Here is a 17959-nt window from a genome sequence, read left to right on the forward strand (position 1 = left end):
GGTTTTAATAGCAGACAGACCGAGGTTTGAAGTTCTCGCTCTCCGTCTGCTGCGTGTCCTTGTGAATGACCTACCCTCTGAGCCTCGGCTTCCTGACACTGGCGTGGGGTTCAGGGGACACACTCAACGTGCCTGGCACATAGTAGGCGATGCACGGACGGCAATAATAATTGTGTGACCTGGACCAGAGACTCACTTCATGAAGCTGTAGTCACAGTCTCACCGCTAATCTTGTTTTGCACAGCTGCCTTTAGTGGGTTGTCATTTAATCATTCTTTCTCTCCCTCTTGATACTGTTCGTGTATCCAGAGGATTAGTGGTTGGCAGCAGGAACCTTTGACTAGGACAGAGAGTGGGCCCTCCCCCAAGGTTTCAGTAAGGCGCCTGCGACCACCGTCCCCGACCTCCAGACCGCCCAGGGTACTCCCCCTGCCCCACTAACATTCAAGTTGCCTGTGTGAAGGAGTGATTTGTTGCGGCCTCTAACTGCTTCTTCTCTTCCTTCCTTTTTGTCATCCTGCAGTGTTCTGTGCCAAGGTCTTTGTGGCTAGGCTGCGCCAACCTGGTAGAGAGCATGTGCGCACTGAGTTGCCTGCAGAGCATGCCCAGTGTCAGATGTCTCCAGGTGCCTCTCTTCTTTCTTGTTGTAAATGTGTTTTTTACGTATGCCATGAACATTTGTTGAAACTTGCAGTAGTGTGTTTAATCCAATGTTAAGTCTGCTAAATGTTCTGTGTAACCCTCTGCTTTCCTCCAGCCTGGGTGCCCCACATGGAGGCGTTAGGACCAAGAGGGCCCTTCTGAGCAAATGGGTCTCCGGCTGGGCCCTGTTCTGCTCCTCTTTCTGCTCCTGCTGTTAATCCCCCCCTCCCCTTGAAGCTGTGATTCTCATGTTTAAGAGTTGTGCATGTGCCCAAAAACCCCTGACATTTTCCATTTGGCTACTTTTAACAGTTCTTTGTTGAGTTGGGAGGGTTTTATAATTAAAGTGGTTGTTTTCCTATTTTGAAACTCATCCTTTTGGCTTGCTTTCTCTCCCTCCTTCAAAAAAGGAGCGGGGGAGAGAATCGCTAATGGTAGAAAGCTTCAAATTGAAGTTTACAAAGATCACAGCTTCACGCTGCCAACAACTGTCAGTCCCAAAGGCCAGAGCTCACACCTGTCCTCGGGGCCCACCCAGCTTTCCAGGCCGAGGCCGGCAGAGAATTCCACAGATAAAAGTAAAACGTTTCGGGGGTGGGGGGGAGCGGGGAGGGGTTGCTCTGGGGGTGGGGGAAAGCAAGAAACTGTTAACAGGAGTACAGCTGGACCGATCTCCATGGTCGGGGCAGATTCTCGGAGTGCCAAGGCAGAAAGCGTTGTGGCTTTGCTGGGGAAGCCGTGTTTAGAGAAAGCATGCATTTGATTAAGTACGGTTTCGGTGGCAATACTCAGTTTTCATGGCTGCATATTCCAGACAGTTTGATATATCTTTAAAAAGCATTATTGGATCCCTGGCATTCTGTCGGGGCCGCCCGTTTTAGGGGAACACAGGGAAAACCAGGAAGTGAGTTGGAGGGATGATATTGCTGACGTCAGGGGTGACTGGACTGTTTTCAAGGTTATCTTTCTGTTCGTGTTCCGGTCTTTAAACGGAGCTGGGGAGCCAGGAAGGAGGAAAACTTCTTTCATATTGGGATTGTGTACTTTATTTACTTGTTGGCAAACATTCTGATTAGCATTGCTGTGATTATTGATTCAAATTGCTTTCTTTAGACTATCATACTGTGATGTCACCAGCATAATTAGAGAATTCAGTAAAGGGTCCAGTTGTCTTAGAGTCATGTAAAAAGGTGGGTGCCGGATCCCCGGGCCCAGGGAGGAGGTGTTTCAGGGAGGCCCCAGGGCAGCGTATATTGGTCTCTGGGAGAGCAGCTTCTCTGCATGCGGTGTAACTTTAACAGAAATGTTCTTGAAGTGGCTGGCATTATTGCATGTGCTCTCCTTGGTGCTAAATAATGGATATTTGCGTTATAGTCATAGCGTACATCTTTGTCTCTATTTTTCTGGAAATGCTTATTACTTGGATGTTATAGTTGCTTTTTTAGTGGGCTGACCCAGTTCCTCCCCCTTTCCCCCTAGAAATTTAAGTAGGGGAGAATTGTACTAGTAGTTCATGAGCCCTGGAAGTGCAGGTTCTTTTTACTGCACCCACTTAAAGTAATTGGCCGATGGAGGGCATCACTCAATATATTTTTGAACGGTGTGGAGAATTCACAAGGTTGGGTGAGTGGGAGGAAGCATGGGTTCCTACCTTGTTGAAAGTGGAAACCCAAATGTGTTAAAAATTTGTCTTTGACTCATCTCTCCCAGAGAAAATCATTTAAGAGAAGAAAATGGAAACTTTGCCTTGATTGGATTGAAATAAGGTGAAATATTGCAATGTGAACGGAGCAAATATTGTCTTTCGAGGTGTGTAGGGAATTTTGTTTGCTTAGCTTTTTATTCCCTCTTTACTGTATGAAATGAAATATGTACCAAGCTGATTGAAACGAGAAAATCATTGCTCTGTTTTGTTCCACTTGTGAATGGAAAGTCAACATGTATGAACGAACCCAGGAGACTTCCTTTCTCTCCTCTCACTGGTTTTGCAGAGTGTTTTAACACCTGTGTTGCTCCTTTCCATCTCCTGCCTCTAACCTGGGCTGACCTGCAGTGACTCGCTTGGGTCCGAGCCTTCAGAGCAGGCCGGTTGCCTGTGTGCTGTGTCTTCGGGTACCACACAGACTCCTGTTGCTTGACATTGCGTGAGCCTCTCAGCGGCCCCAGTGAGAGGGAACAGCCTGCCGAGGGGCCCGCTTGACCTCACCTGGGCTCCTGAGTTGCCTGAAGGGGTCCCCCTTAAACTGATCACACTGGATCCCCCGAGACAGCTGCAACTTTAGCCAGTGAGCCTATTTATATGGCTGAGTTAATGTACTTTCTGAAAAGCAGGAGTAAAGATGTAGATAACTTTGGGCCTAATGCCGTCCCTCTAGTTTCTGTTGTTGGTGAGAATGGAGACGCCTTTAAAAATGAAAGTCATTGACCTCAATGAAGCTGTTAAAAAACCCAAACAGACAAACCGCTCACCACCAGCTGTACTTGGTGCTTCGCACACGTCAGCTCTGTGATGACCGTGTTTGGTGGGTGTTATTATCCCCACTTTCCAGACGTGGAGGGTGAGTCTCGGACAGTGTGTGTGATTGGACCCCAGGTCATATTTACTCAGTTGTGCAGTGGTGGGGCTGGCGTTTGAACCCTGGATTTGCCCGATTCCAAAATTCCACCCTGGAATTTTGCCATTTCTAGACTTTTCCCGTCTTTATTTTGTTTGTGAAATCTTTACTGTTGACAGTCTGGTCTACAGCTTGTTTAGTCATTATTTATTTCAAAATAAAAAAAAAAAGAACTACCTGCCAAATACCTGTGGGAGAGAGGGCGGGGAATTGCGTTCCCTTTGCCGAAATGAGCCTTCTGGATCTTGAAGCTGGTGGGATTCCGCAGTGGCTCTTGTGCAGATTGAATTCCTTGGCTGTCTGCCGAGCAGCTGGCATGTGCCAGGGCCTGTGCTGGTGCCGATCATATAAAAAGGAACAGCACAGACTCGGTACTGGCTCTCAAGGAGCTTGTTGTCACAAGCAGACCTGTGAGCAAAAAATCCAGGCTGAACCACAAAGTCCAGGGGTGTGTGTATGTGTGTGTGTGTGTAATAAAACTCTGGCATTAGCCAAAACCTAAGTGTACACTTTAAAAAATGCGAACCAGTTTAAACTAGGTGCAAACCCTCAACATTTTTTGGAACAGTTGAACTGGCATGTGCAGATGTGTGTGGACCGAGCTGAACTGGATCGGTATTTCAGCTGGCTCAGGTATCCGGAGTCAGCCCGCTGATTGGGAACATCAGCCCGTCAGGCCTTCAGACCAGGTGTTCACCACGACTCCGAGACTCCAGGACTGCTACGGCACGAGAGTGTCGCCGCTGTTAATAATAGTATCGATCGTTTATTTTCCACCTCCTGTGTGTCAGGCTTCAGGCACGAGGCTCTCTCATTAACCCTCTATGGAGAAGTTGTCTGTCGTGCCTGTTTTGTACGTGAAGTCGACTTGACTTGCCTAAGCTCCCACATTTGTTTCAAGGGGCAGAGCTGAGGAATGAGTCGAGGTAACTGCAAAGCCAGTGTTTTAGTCACCGTGCGGTAGTGGCATCACCTTGGCAACTGCCGTTTTTAGGTGGAAACGAACTCCTCCTTATTTTTAGTGTGAAAAGCTCAAAGCTAGTGTTCCTGAATGCAGAGATCCGATGCGAGTGGGCCGGCAGCTTCTCCAGGGAAGGCCGTGGGCCAGCTCCCCACTGGGAAGGGTGGTGATCGTGGTTTCAAGGGCAGGACTGATTACTTGGAAGGACAGTGTGGGTCATGTGAATCGAGTTTCACTGCCTCCTTCCTTGCTCCAGGGGAGACAGAGTGGACAGCAGCGTAACTTCTTGGCAGCTGCTTTTCTTGTTTCTTTTCTTGCTTTCAATATGTACAGCGAGCCGCCGTGGTTTGAGAACAGCGCAGTCAGAACGTGTCATGGCTCCTTACATAAGAGGGTGCTTTTTAGAGGAGGGAGCTAGCTGGGTGGAAAGGATCCTGGCTCTGGAGCAGGCCAGTTTCAGTTCTCGTCTTGTTGCTGCTACTTCATAGCTCTGACACTAGGCAAGTTCCTCTCCTGAGCCTCGGTCTCCTCATGCTCGAAAACGGAGGTGCCCTGCAGGGTTTTGTGAAGTAGAGGGAGACAGCAGCAACCTCTCTTACCGGCTGCCTGCTCTTGGGGACAAAAATCCATTTCTTCCGTTGCTTGCTCCTACCCTGTTCAAGAAGAGGAAATTTCAGTCTTAGATCCCTTAGATTTCAGGGCAGGGTGAGGCTAAGAAAATGAAGACCATGGCCCTGGCCAGATAATTCTGTTGGTTAGGGTGTCATCCCGATACACCAAGGTTGCAGGTTCAATCCTTAGTCAGGGCACATATAAGAAGCAACCAATGAATGCAAAACAAGTAAGTGGAACAAGTTGATCTTTCTCTCTTCCCCCTTCCTCCCCTTCCTCTCTCTAAAATCAATAAATCAAATAAAGTCAGTGCTTTAAAAAAAAAGGAAATTAAGACTGTGCGTATGATGTGGCCCCTCCTGTCAGGTGATCCTTCTCTTTTCCCTCGGGGCCATCCACTTTAGGTCGGACTGGCTGCCCCGTGTCTCTCTCTGCTGACCGTTGGGGCTTTGCCATTCTTGCTGATGACCCTGTTGCACTCGGGGTCTGATTGTGGGAAGGCTGGGAGTAACCTTTCGGGCTGTTTAATGGTGGAGTCTGCAATATTTTGTGATTATTAAAAAGTACCTATTTTCTCTCTTTAAGAAACTTTACAAAATACAGTTACGGAAAAAAAAAATCCATTGGTAATCTGCCCACTGGTCACCACCCAGAGAGACAGTTGGCCTGTGTTCTTTCTACCTGTTTGGCAGGGAAGCGTCCTTCAGACTGTGCAGGTTCTCTCTGCTGTGATGGTGACGGTGATTTTTATAATGGTGGTGGTTTAAAGGCCCCGGGGAGTCTCTGAGTGGGACCTCGGCGTCCCCAGAGGGCTGAGCGCACTGCCCCCCACCGCCGCCTCTTCGGACTAGCTCTGCGCTGGTCTGTGTCATGTAGGAGGGCTCTTAGCATCTTCTACATAAAACTCTTCCTCTCATTGACATTTTCATACACACACAAGATTAAAGAGAAAAATGTTCAAGTCAACCTTGAGCAGTTTTTGAAATTATGCTGTTCTTATTCTTAGTTCAGCTTTCTGCTCCAACTTTTTTTTCGGAGGGGGGTGCATTTTAAAGCAAATGTAAGATGGCTTAAATCAAAAAGGAGTTTGTGTCAGCATGTAAAAATTTTAAACAAGGTTCAAAGAATTAAAAATCATACAGTCAGTACTGAAAGTTACAAAAGACACATAGGTTCCTTCGACCCCAGGTCTTTCCGAATGGTTTTCCACTATTTTAGACAAAGGCTTTAAAAACTACTGACAGAACCATACCGTATGTATGTTAAAAATAATGTATATTATTTTTAATCAGTAACTTCTTCAATTAATAATACACATTGATCATTTTTCAGTATCAGCATTTAAAACCCTACTATTTTATAGTTATTTAACAGTATTCTACCATACGACTTTGTCATTTAAAAAAAAGTATAGCCAGTTCCCTATTCAAGGAGCTTCAGGCCTCAGGTTAAGTCAGTTACCCCTGTACAGACAAGGTCAGCCCTCTCTCCCACCCTCGGCAGATGCAGACAGTGTGTGGTCCGCCATCGCTCGTCAGGTTCCTTTGTTCACGGGAGGGTGTGCGACTCCATGGTTGTAGAGACCCCCCTTGGGGCTCACCCCGGAGAAACCACTCCGCAGCGCCCTTTGCTTCCCTTATTTACTTAATGCCGTGCTGCACACGGGCCCGCAGACTCACAGAGTCTGTCTCCTTCACTGGGGGTCTGTGGTCATTTGTAGGTCGGGAGGGGTGAGGGAGAGGAGTCGCTCTCTTACTCTTTTTCGAACTACAACGTATGTAAAGAAGAGTGCAGAAATCTTAAGTGTATGTAGCTCAGCGATTAATACCAATTACGGGGCAGGCCGCTTTAGTCTGGGCCTTGCTGTATGTAGCTTGGGGTGCACTGAAAGAAATGTTAAATTTTACTTTTAAAATGTTAAAAACAACTTAAAACTTGTTCAAAACTAAACCAACAAAAAGTAACGTAGTAACATGACTTAAGACTTTCTGCCATCATTTTAAATCACTGCATAATGTTTCATTTAATAGTTATATTACTGATTTTAAGAAACCCTCCCTTCTATATGAAAACTGCTTTCAATCTTTGAAACATGTTAGGTCATGTTGAGTAGAACATTATTGTACCTAGGTCTTTGTGTACTTCTGTGAGTGTTTCCTTAGGTAAAAGTTTATGCATAATTAAAACACCTAAGGTCCCTGGCTGGGTGGCCCATTTGGTTGGAATATGTCCTCCCGAACACCACCAGGTTGCAGGTTCAGTCCCCAGTCAGGGCACATACCTAGGTTGCTGGTTCGATCCCTAGTTGGGACACATACGGATGGGAGGCAGCTGACTAATATTTCTTTCTCTCTCTCTCCCTGCCTCCCTCCCCACCTCTCTCTGTCTCTCTCTCCCCACACACACACACCTTCCTCTCTCTCAAATCAATAAACATATCCTCAGGTGATGATTTAAATTGAACGAAAAACCAACTTAAGGTTGCTAAATTGTACCTTTGAGAGCCTGGATCAAATTATACTCCTAACAGCAGTGGATGAGAGTCCCTTTCATATGCCCTAGATAGCATTGGATATTTTGTATTTCTTTGCCATTTTGATGGATGAAAATGTAAAAATTATATAATGTCATGATATAAATTTATTTGCCTGCTAGTCACATGGAATATACATGCATAGTTACTTATTGGCCACTTTTGTTTCATGTTTTATGAGTCATCTCTTCATTCCTTTATTCCTTTTTTTTTTTATTGATGGCTTTATTTCTGTTTCAGGACTGTGATTTGTGGGAACTCTTGTTGCAGATATTTCTCCCAGTTTGACATTTGCAGTTCGGTTTGGTGTATAAGGCTTTTTGCCTTGAAGAAAGTTTTGAAAGAAATTTTACCTTTTATGTAGACATACTTACTACTTTCCTTTGCCACTCCTCTAGTGGTTTATGGCTTTATTTTTTACGTTTAGTTCTTACAGTTTGTGATCCAGTTTCTTGGGGATCCCATTGATTTGTGGTCACACATGCATGTGTCACCCCCCTGTGTCCAGTGACGCCCACACGCAGAGAGGGTCATTCGAGCGTTGGCTGTTCTCGCTTTCCTGAGGGTCGCTGTCGGTCACCGGCCGCCGGGGGCCTGTGGTCTCCGCGCGGTGCTGTCTTGCCTGTAACGCTGGTTTCAGAGTGTCTTGTTCATGACCGTGGGCTTTGGAAGGTTAGTGCCAAAGATTCATTTTAACATTTTTCTAAAAGGGTGATTTTTGTTCTCATTATAAATTGAAGAAGTTTTTAACGTTCCCGTGTCATAGTTTCTGAAAACGGGGAGGCTCAGTGATCAGCAGGTAAACCCGGACCTTGTGGAAAGGTCCGACGGCGGCGCCGTGCCCCGCGCACGGTGCCGACGCTCGGGAAATCGCACGCATTCCCAGGGAGGAGAGCCTCGGCCGTGGGGAAGGGAGGACTAAAGACTGGCTTTACTAACAGTTTCAGCGTACGGTTTCCAGAACAGTCCGTGTGATGGACGAGGCTCGGCGGTGTGACCTGAGGGTAGGGAAGTGGGTGGTACATGGGGTTCCCACCGCATTGGAAGATGTCTTCTTTCCTTTCTCAACAAAAAATGTGGTACAGCCCACACTACCCATGGTCGTCGTGTCGCTTGTAGGTTTCATGTATTTCTGTGGATTTATATTATTTTGTCGATTAGAGTAACACTTTTTTGTTGTAGAAATTTTAGACAGTAAAGGAATACAGAAATTAACCATTCAGCCATAATCTCACTTCATTTTAGTGTTCATTCTCTGCTGTTTCTTCTTGACATTTCTACGTATGTGTTATATGTATTTGTGTTTGTTTTTGTATAGGCTCATGCTCTGTATGCTGGACTAGAAACCGATTTTACCAATATAGTTCGCAGTAGTAAACTTACACCTTCCTTTTTAATAACTGTGGACTCATTGTTTGGGCACACAAACAATGTAACTTAGTCTGTCTCTTATTGATAGACATTTATTTAGGTCATTAAATTTTCGTGTATGCTTATTAATTCATTAGGTCATATTCATTGGCAGAATTCTGAGGCAAAGGAATATGAACTGTTTTTAAATTTATTATATTTTTAGAGAGGGGGAAGGGAGGGAGAAAGAGAGGGAAAGAAACATCGATGTGAGAGAGAAACATGGATTGGTTGCCTCTCACATGCACCTCAACCAGGGACCGAACCCGCAACCTAGGCGTGTGCCCTGACCAGGAATCAAACCAGCGACCTTTGGGTTTGCTGGATGACGTCCAGCCAAGTGACCCACACTGGTCACGGCGATATGAACTTTCTTAAGCCTTTTAAACTTTGACCAAACTTCAATCAAGAAGGTTATTCTAATTTACATTATTTTCGCTCAGCAATGTATGATTACAATAGAAACATATGCCCAATGTAGAAAACAGGAGGGCACAAAGGATGCATTGAAAACCAGTCTTTGTTTAACTAATTTTCGTGGGGAAATAAAGAAATAAAGCGAGTAGTGAGGAAAACACATAGTAAGTTAGATAGTAGTCAGTGCTCCGGAGAAAGGGCGCTCCAGGGTCGGAGGCCGTCGTGTCCCGTAAGGTGAGGGTCGTTGAGCACCGGGGGGGAGAAGTGACGGGCCTGACGTGCCCGTAGGGCCTCCTGCAGCCGTGTGGGCAGCAGAACGAAGAGCGGAGGAGGGAGACCAGCCCGAAGGCCGGCGGGGCATCGGAGCTCTCCGGAGGAGCAGAACCAGCAGCAGGGCGGTCGGGAAGCAGGTATTTCAGAGAATCGGCTCAGGCGATGCCGGGGAGTGGCTAGCTCGGGATTCGGGGGCGGGAGACTCAGGATTCCTGCCTGGTAGGCCTGAGGCGGAGCCTTCAGCTGACCGATGAGGCCCACCCACGCAGTGGAGGGGGTCGGCTTTACCCAGCGTGTGCTGATTGTAAACGTTCATCACAGGTACCCTCCCAGCGGCATCCGGGCTGGTGCCTCCCTGAACCACTGGCCCCGCAGCAGGGCCGAGTCGGCGTGTGAAATCAGCCGCCACAGTCGTTGACCGAGAAGCAGCCACACTTTGGAGTTAGGGATCAAGGATAGGGTCCAAGGCAGCTCGTGGTGAAGTGAAGAATGGTAAGGCGAGTGTGCCATTGGTAAAACTGGTGCCAGCCTTGTCAGGCTGGTAGCGTTCATGTCACTGTTGTCCAACACGCGTGTAGACAGACGTGATTTGCACTTGGGAGTCCTGGTGTGGTGCGTCTGCTCGCAGGAATGGCCCTCCGTGAGGGACCCTTCCGTTCAGAGCGCTCGTTGCGTGGGGAACTCGGGTCGTGCAAGGCTGTGCCAGACGCGTCCGCGAACCTCTCTCCCACACCTCCCTTCCTTTCCTCCCGGCAGCCTCAGCACCTCGCGGCTGTCCTGTCCGTTTGCGTGTGAGCAGATGCAGACGCAGACTCAGATTCAGGGAGGGAGGAGAGCTTGCGGGCCCGCGGCCGTGCCTCCCAGAGGCAGAGCCGGGTGGGTCCCTGTTCAGTGTACCTCACTGCCTCTTAAAGTAGCGCTCACTTTCCTGGAGATGATTATTTTAGGTTGTAAACAGAGTTTTCTAAATCTTAGGACAATTACGCAATAGGATTGCTATTTATGTTATTATACCAGTAGCTTCACGATCACATATCTCTGCAGAGGCCTTCTCTAACCACCCGATCTGAAATAGCTTTCTCCTTTCGCTCGGTTCCTTCAGCGGCTTACTTTCTTCTTCCCAGCACTGCGCACTGCCCGGAATTGTAGCCCGTGTGTGTCTGCTCTCCTGCGGTCCTCCTCCCTCCCCGAACCTGGGCTCCACGAGGAAAAGGGTCGTGTTGTTCACTGCGTGGTGAACACGCCCCTCTCTAGAAAAGGCCCTGAGTGAGCGCGATCGAGTGGAGTGGGAGGAGGGAGTCGCCGGCCGACCACGCCGAGCTTTGAGGATTAAAGGGAGTGGTGGCATTTGCTGTCGCAGCCAGAACTCCTTTGGACTTAGTTCTCTGAGGTCTTTGAGTCCAAGTATTCGTGTGAGTTGAAGGAGCACCTTGGGTAAAAATTAAGTTTGCTTTGAAGGCTAACTCGTATTTTCGTTTTGCTTGTAAAATATTCTTTTCGATGACACAACATAGGTATATTGTAGAATGTTGGATAGAAGTGGGAAGGAAAATGAGAAATAATTTTCAATAGGGACTGCCACTCAATACTTGGGCATAGTTTTTAGTTTTTAATCTATGCATATGTTTTACGTAGCTGAGAAGATCTTATATATATCTTATATATATTTTTATCCCCCCCCCCACACACACACACCGGTGACCCTTGAACAACACAGGTTTTCACGGGACGGTCCACTTATATGTGGATTTTTTCCAGCAAACACTGCTCTCTCTGCATGGTTTGGAGGTCACGGATACACAGGGCTAACTGGGTGCCTTCATCTGTCCACATCATTTTCTGCATGGGCCTTGATGTAGACAAACTGGGTATTTGCTGGGGTCCTGGAGCCGTTCCCATGCGGGTACTTAGGGACAATTAAGTTTTGGGGGAGTCAAAAGTTATACACGGATTTTCGACTGTGCTGGGGAACAGCACCCCTAGCCCCTGCTTTCATTCAAGGGCCAGCTGCAGTTTTACAGACTGTATTTTACTTTATATGCTTTGTCCACTTTTTCAGGATGGTTAATGTTTTTCTATTCTTAAAAATTTCTCATTTGAAAGTACTATATGATGTATTTTTTGACCATCCCAAAATTTGTCATTTTTCTGGGTACTTAGAATCTTGGTTTTTAATCGTTAAAAAAATGAATCGCTGTCTTTGTGTGTGACTCTGCCTCCGTTTTGAGTTATTTAGGGTACATTTCCAGGAGATGCACTGTGTGTATCTTGGCAGTTATTCTGCAGAGGGTTTGCTTCTCTCACTAGGGGTTGTTCCCTCACTGGGATTGAACTCTGTTATTTTGGGAAAGTCTGACAAGCCTTTTACATGTGATTCAGCAGTAATTCTGAATCCACAAGCCCCTTTACCAGGGGCAGTCTCCTCTGAGCGGCGTGAGTGTGTGTGGGGTCAGGGGGGGCGCAGCCTGCCGTGTGACCTCACACCGCTGGGTTGCGTGGCCAGGAGAAGGAACTCCAGAGACACGCAGCACCTGTGCCTGCCTGCGCTCCCTGCTGAATTGCCTGGGGCTACGACTAGAGCTCAGAATCGAGATCATTCAGGTAGAATGAGGTTATTTAGGAATGACTTAAAGCACAGAATCACTCGTACGTCTTGTACGTATTTACTGACCACCACCCCTGCGCCGTGCACTCTGCCGCGGTCCAGTAACACAGAGAACCAGCTGCCAACCTTTGCAGCTGGATCGCATCTAAAGACTCATTCACCTGTTGCAAGGAACCTTCTTTCTACCCTGTCCTCCCTTTAGAAAACGAGATGTCACTGGAGTCCTTGTAAAATCTCTTACATTAAAGGGTGCTTTCTAGTTGTTTCCTTTGGAGTAAAAGTCAAGTGTCAAAGCCTTCATCTTGAAGCCCACAGGAAATGAAGAATTAAGGATCAGCGAAATGGCAGGCAGAAGAAACTGTCGTCTACCTAGTCAGTCAGTAACAACTAAAAGACTTTGCCAAAAACAACATTGCTCGGGGGGGGAGGGATCTGGTAGTGTTCACAGGAAAGGGGCGGATGGATGAATCCCTGGTTTTCGGCAGGCAGTGAGTGGCCTGGGGAAGACAAAGCAGTCGGTGCCCGTTTGAGATGTTTACTCGGGTCCTCTGACAGCGGGGGTGAAAAGGCGCACAAAAGATGCCAGCACATTTTTTCCTTAGGGACGTGATCCCGCAGTTTGAAGTGTTGGGTACTCGCTCGAACCAGCCGTGGAAAGACTGCTTCTTACTTGCCTTGAGGCCGTCTCAGGCTTCGCTGTGAGCACAGCACCAAGGAACCTTTGGCTCCCAGGTGACTGGAACGGGAAGCGGGCTGGGTGCCTCCGCTACTGTTTGACTGTGTGCCGTCTACACGGGAGGGTGTTTCCCGTCATCGCAATGCGAGGAGCACGTCAGTGAATGACATTTCCATGGGTCCGCCACCCGGTCCGCAGTGACCGTTCAGTCCCGCCGGAAGTCCCGGTGGCGTCCTTTGCAGCGCAGGTGTCCAGTTCGGGGTGACGCGTTGCCTTTGCGTGCCATAGTGCGTTAGTGTCTTTCAGCCGGGGGCAGTTGCTCAGTCTTCGCTGGACTCGCGTGAGCTAGACACCTGACAGCAGACCCGTTATCCTGTGGCCTGTCTGTCAGGTTGGAGCTTCCTTGTGATCGGATTTAGGTTGCGCATCTTCCATGGAAATGTCACCAAAGCAACGCTGTGTTCTCGCTGCATTCTGTCTGCTGGTGCGGGATTTCGACTTGTCTCATTGCCAGTGGTGGTCCCTCTGACTCCTTGAGTTGCGTGGTATCTAGCCGCTGTCTCAGCTGTGAGGTTGTGCTTTTTCCCTTTGTAATTAAGGTGGCTGGTTGGTTTTATGGAGAGCTCTGTTGAAGCTGGCAATGTTCTCCTTTCAGTAAAATGTCACTTTATTCATTTGGTCTGTCAGTATAGACTTGTGGTTTCCTACTTTATTCAGTGGGATATAATTTGTATTTATCATTTGTTTTGATGGGCACAGTTTGTCCAGTGGGTGCCCTTTCCGCTGGCCCCTGTGTCCTTGGGGTCTGTCCTCACCGTTCCTTAGTCGCTCCCTTTCTGCGGGAACCGAAGTGCTCCGGGCTCATCGCGCGGTTCCCCATGCTCGGCCTGGGAGTCACGCGGCCCTCGGGCGGGCCCTCCCCCTTCCAGGGACGGTGGGCCTGGGATCTGGGCGCTGGGCGTGCCTCGTGTGCTCCTGCGGCGTCCTTGCGTCTGGGCCCTCTCGGTCGGGCCGCTTTGTGGTCCGGGTCTGTCTCTCTGTAGGAAAAACCACTCCCTCCTTTGGTATATAGCAGCCAAGTTCACAGTGATATCTCCATTCCAGCCTTCTGTAAGGCGACCCTTCCACACCCACAGCTCCCTTCTCGAACGGTGAGAACCCGCTTCTGGTTTCCACAGTGTGTATACCCGCTCAGTTCTAGGATGCGTATCAAGTGATTTTTGAGTTGCTCACCTGTGCCGCTGGAAAGTAAATGTACTAACCACACTGACTGTTTCTTTACAATTGAAAAGTATGTTTGTTTGTGGCTCTGGGGTGTAACTACTGAGTTCAAGAGTCACTCCGCTTAGTTTACCTCTACCATTAAGTGCGATTGGTATTCATTTGAAACATACTTAGGTGTGTTCGTTTCTGCTCATGTTCCATCTCTCTCCCCCAGTCCTTATTGATTTTGTTTTTGAGTGTGTAAACCGTGTAATGTAGATTTCAGAATTAAAGCAGCACAGAAAGGCATAGTAATCCTTTCTGTCGTGTTCCTCTTCTCTCACCTTCCCTTCTGGTTTCCACTTGGTAACCAGTTCGTTCGTTCTGGTTTGTCCTTCCTGGGTTTGGAATGCACTGTGAACAGGTGCGCTCCTTAGCACTTCGCTTTCCCACCTACAAGTGAACCCTGACATCACTCCAGCGCAGTCCGCAGTGGCCTTCCTTGCTCTTGCCTCGGGCTGCGAAGCGCTCTGTCGTGTCGATGCCATCGCTTGTTCGGCCAGCAGCTCGTGTCGGATCGTGGAGGTGGTTTCAGGGTGGGTTTGTTTTTTTTTTTAAATTACAGTGTTCTAATGAATAACCTTGTACACGTGTATTTGCATATTATTTAATTATAGCGTATCTTCAGGGAAGATTTCTAGAAGTGGAGTCGCTGGGTCAAAGGTAATGCCGGATCAAAACACATGACGCTTGGGCAGTTCTGGCGGGTGTCGCCGGGTGTTCCGCTGAAAGGGCCCCTTCCCGGCTCACAGACGGGAGGGGTGGTCCTGCTTCTGGAGATGTGCCCGTGTGGGGTCTAGCTTTAATTTGCGTCTTTCATTATACGTCTGAACAGCGTTTACTTAATGGTCATTTTTGTACCTAATGTGTTCAGGTCTTTTCCTCGTTTTCCTATTGAGAGTTTGGTGATGTTTACCTCCTTCAATTTAAAAGGAGTTTTTTAAGGCATACAAGTCCTCTATCTGTGAGCTGTATTGCAAATATTTTTTCTAGTTTTTCACTTACCTTTTGACTTCGTTCATGGTGTTTTTAAAAAGATTGCTGTGTGAAAGTTTAACAATTTTATCTAGCTACATTTTTCTTTTTTTTTTAAATTGTACCTGAATTTTGACTCATACTTAAATAACATTTCTCTTTACCCAAGTTTTAAAGAAATTCACACATCTTTTTCCAGTACTTAGGGTTTCACTCTTTACATTTCTGACCAATTTGGAGTCTATTTGTGTATATTGTATTAAGTATGGATCTAATTTTATCTTTTCCCAAATGGCTACCCATTTGTCCCAGCACTTCCTATTAAACAGTTCCCCGGTGGTCTGAAACGCCACCTCTGTCACGTACTGCCTTGCCATGTGCACTTGGGTCTGTTTCTGGCCTTTCTGTTCCATTGGACCAGTTTTGGCGAACTGTGGTCCCCTGGCCAAGCCCGGCCCTGTGTTTGCAAATGACGTCGAGCTGGAGCGCGTCCACCCTCATTCATTTACTGTCGTCGGTGGCTGCCTCAGTGCCGCAGCAGGAGAAGGGGTGGTTGTGATGGAGGCTGGGAGGCTTGTGGAGCTGAAAATGTCTTCCCTCTGACTCTTGACAGAAAAAGCTTGCTGATGACCCCTGCGCTAAAGTAATTGTGTGTTTCTATGCCCTAAAAGCACCTCATTTTTAGTTAGAGCCTCTACCTTACTGTGTTTTTTCTTCTTGTAGGGCTTAATCCCCCTTGTAGCTCCCCCCCCCCCCGTGTTTTTTTCTGAGTACTCTATACAAGTTTGTTTTTCTGTGCGAACTTGAGTATCAACTTGTCTTTTTCCATAAGGAGCTTTTTGTGTGATTGTTGGGTATGTGTTAAACTTATAAATTAGGGCAAACTGTCATTTTCATAATGTTGTGTTCTCTTAGTGAAGAACAAGTTATGAAGAAAAGAATAGAGAGACTTACCAAAGAACTAAGTAATCCACAAAAATGCACCAAACCAACTTGGTTTCACAGGGGAATTCCACCAAAGCTTCAAGGGACATACAGGCCAGAAGCTTCATAAATTGTTCCATAGCATTGATTTTTGAAGGAAAACTTTTAATTCTTTTTTTTTAAGATTTTGTTTATTTATTTTTGGAGAGGGAAGGGAGGGAGATAGAGAGAGAGAGAGAGAAACATTAATGTGGGGTTGCTGGGGTTATGGCCTGCAGCCCAGGCATGTGCTCTGGCTGGGAATCGAACCTGCGACACTTTGGTTCGCAGCCCTCGCTCAATCCACTGAGCTACGCCAGCCAGGGCGAAAACTTTGAATTCTTTATAGGAATTATTTTTAGTTTTATTGTCTTTTGATCAGAGACTATTATGATTTTTCTCCTTTATGGAACTTACTGTTTCTTTGTGATCTAATAATACATGGCCAATCTTTATAAATTTTTCATGTGTGCCTCAAGATCAGGTTTCGTCTCAGTTAATGGTGTCAAGTTTGACATTTCTAAGATATGCCTACCTTCTTGCTTATGTTTATTCTTCCGAACTTTGTTCTGGGTCCTCTTGGTCTGTCTTATAATTTTTTAAATATCTGTAATTCTTAGTTTCTTATTTAATTTTTTACTGAACGTTTTATCAATCTTTAATGGTATTCTTTACCTCCCACCTATTGTCAGTACAATAATCAGAGTTTATCTTTCTTTCCTCTTCCTGATCCCTTATCCTTACAATTTTTAAGAATTTTTAAAAAAGATTGTGTTTATTTTTAGAGAGAGGGGAAGAGGGGGGAAAGCATTCATGTGCAAGAGATACATTGATCGGTTTCCTCTTGCACAGTCCCAGCTGGGGGCCTGGCCTGCAACCCAGGCGTGTGCTCTAGACTGGGAATTGAACCTGCGACCTTTCAGTTTGGAAGCCAGCACTCAGTCCACTGAGCCATACGGGCCAGGGTTCCTTCCGGTTTTTAAGTTGCATTATTTGCACTTTATCAGAATGTATGGAATATTCTTCTCCCTTCATTTTCATCTTTACTTTATGCTTACATTTGTAATTATGTAGATGTGTACCATTAATCTTTTTGCTCAGATTGTTCAAGTCATCTCTTGGTTACTACTCACGAAGGGCTCGTGGGTGCAGACTTCCCTTCTCCGTTACTTATTTAAAACTGCTTTCTGTTGCCTTCGATTGTAAAATCGTTGCTTTACACTTTCTTTGCTAGTTTTTGGAGACTCCTCTTAAAAATGCCCTAGTGTTTTGATGTCCCTTGCTGCCAGTGTAACTAATGCGCTCACTCTCTCGCTCTCTCTTTAAATTAAATTATTTGGGACTGGAGACCTGTGTTCTTGATCTTTAAAATCTGATAGTGTCCCTGGGGCGTCTCTGAGTTAGTGCTCCCAGCACCTAGAGACCCTGTCACCGCGCAGTCCGGGTTCCTTTTCTTTCCGGAAAGTCTTCTTGAATTACAGTTTTTTAAAAAGCACAGCCTTATTGAGGTGTGATTTACATATATACACAGTTTGGACTCTTGGCGTAGCATACAATTCATTGGTTTTTAGTGTATTCACAGAATGGTGCAACTATTATTACAATCAATTTAGAACATTTTTATTATCCCAAAAGGAAGCACTTGCTTGCCACTCCCCACTGCCTCTCACTCAGCCCGTGGCAACCACCTGGATCATGGTTTTGAAGGTTATTTCTTTTTCGTTATTTTATTTGTGTGTGTGTGTTTGGAAACTCCAGTTACACGTAGGCTGGATCTTCTTGCCTTCCTTGTAAACTACTTTATCTCCGTCCCCCTTTGCCTCTTTCTTTACCTCATTTTCATTCTCTTAGGTTTTTTTCCTGCTTTTCTTCAATGCCTCATTATACTGTTCATTTGAATTTATCCTTCTTGGACATTGTAATTTATCTTCATTGCCTTTATAATCTTGTTTTTATTTCTTGTGTGAGCTAAACCTTGTGTCATTTCTTTCCGCTTTTGGTACATTTCTGTTCT

At 46.5% G+C, this 17959-nt stretch overlaps 1 protein-coding gene across 5 annotated transcripts in view; it reads left to right on the forward strand.

Moving 5' to 3' along the window:
- Positions 1-17959, forward strand: part of FBXW11 (F-box and WD repeat domain containing 11) — a 103300-nt gene that overhangs the window by 35769 nt on the left and 49572 nt on the right. For 2 of the 5 annotated variants that reach the window (XM_045823904.1, XM_045823912.1), the window contains exon 2: positions 524-625. The exons of the other annotated variants lie outside the window; for them this stretch is intronic. In XM_045823904.1, the coding sequence (XP_045679860.1) occupies positions 524-625 (102 nt within the window). The remainder of the gene's footprint in view (positions 1-523; positions 626-17959) is intronic. 5 annotated transcript variants of the gene reach the window in all.

Source organism: Phyllostomus hastatus, unplaced genomic scaffold (assembly GCF_019186645.2).
Source record: "Phyllostomus hastatus isolate PE091 unplaced genomic scaffold, TTU_PhHast_1.1 phas_contig_150, whole genome shotgun sequence".
Taxonomy (NCBI): Eukaryota; Metazoa; Chordata; class Mammalia; order Chiroptera; family Phyllostomidae; genus Phyllostomus; species Phyllostomus hastatus.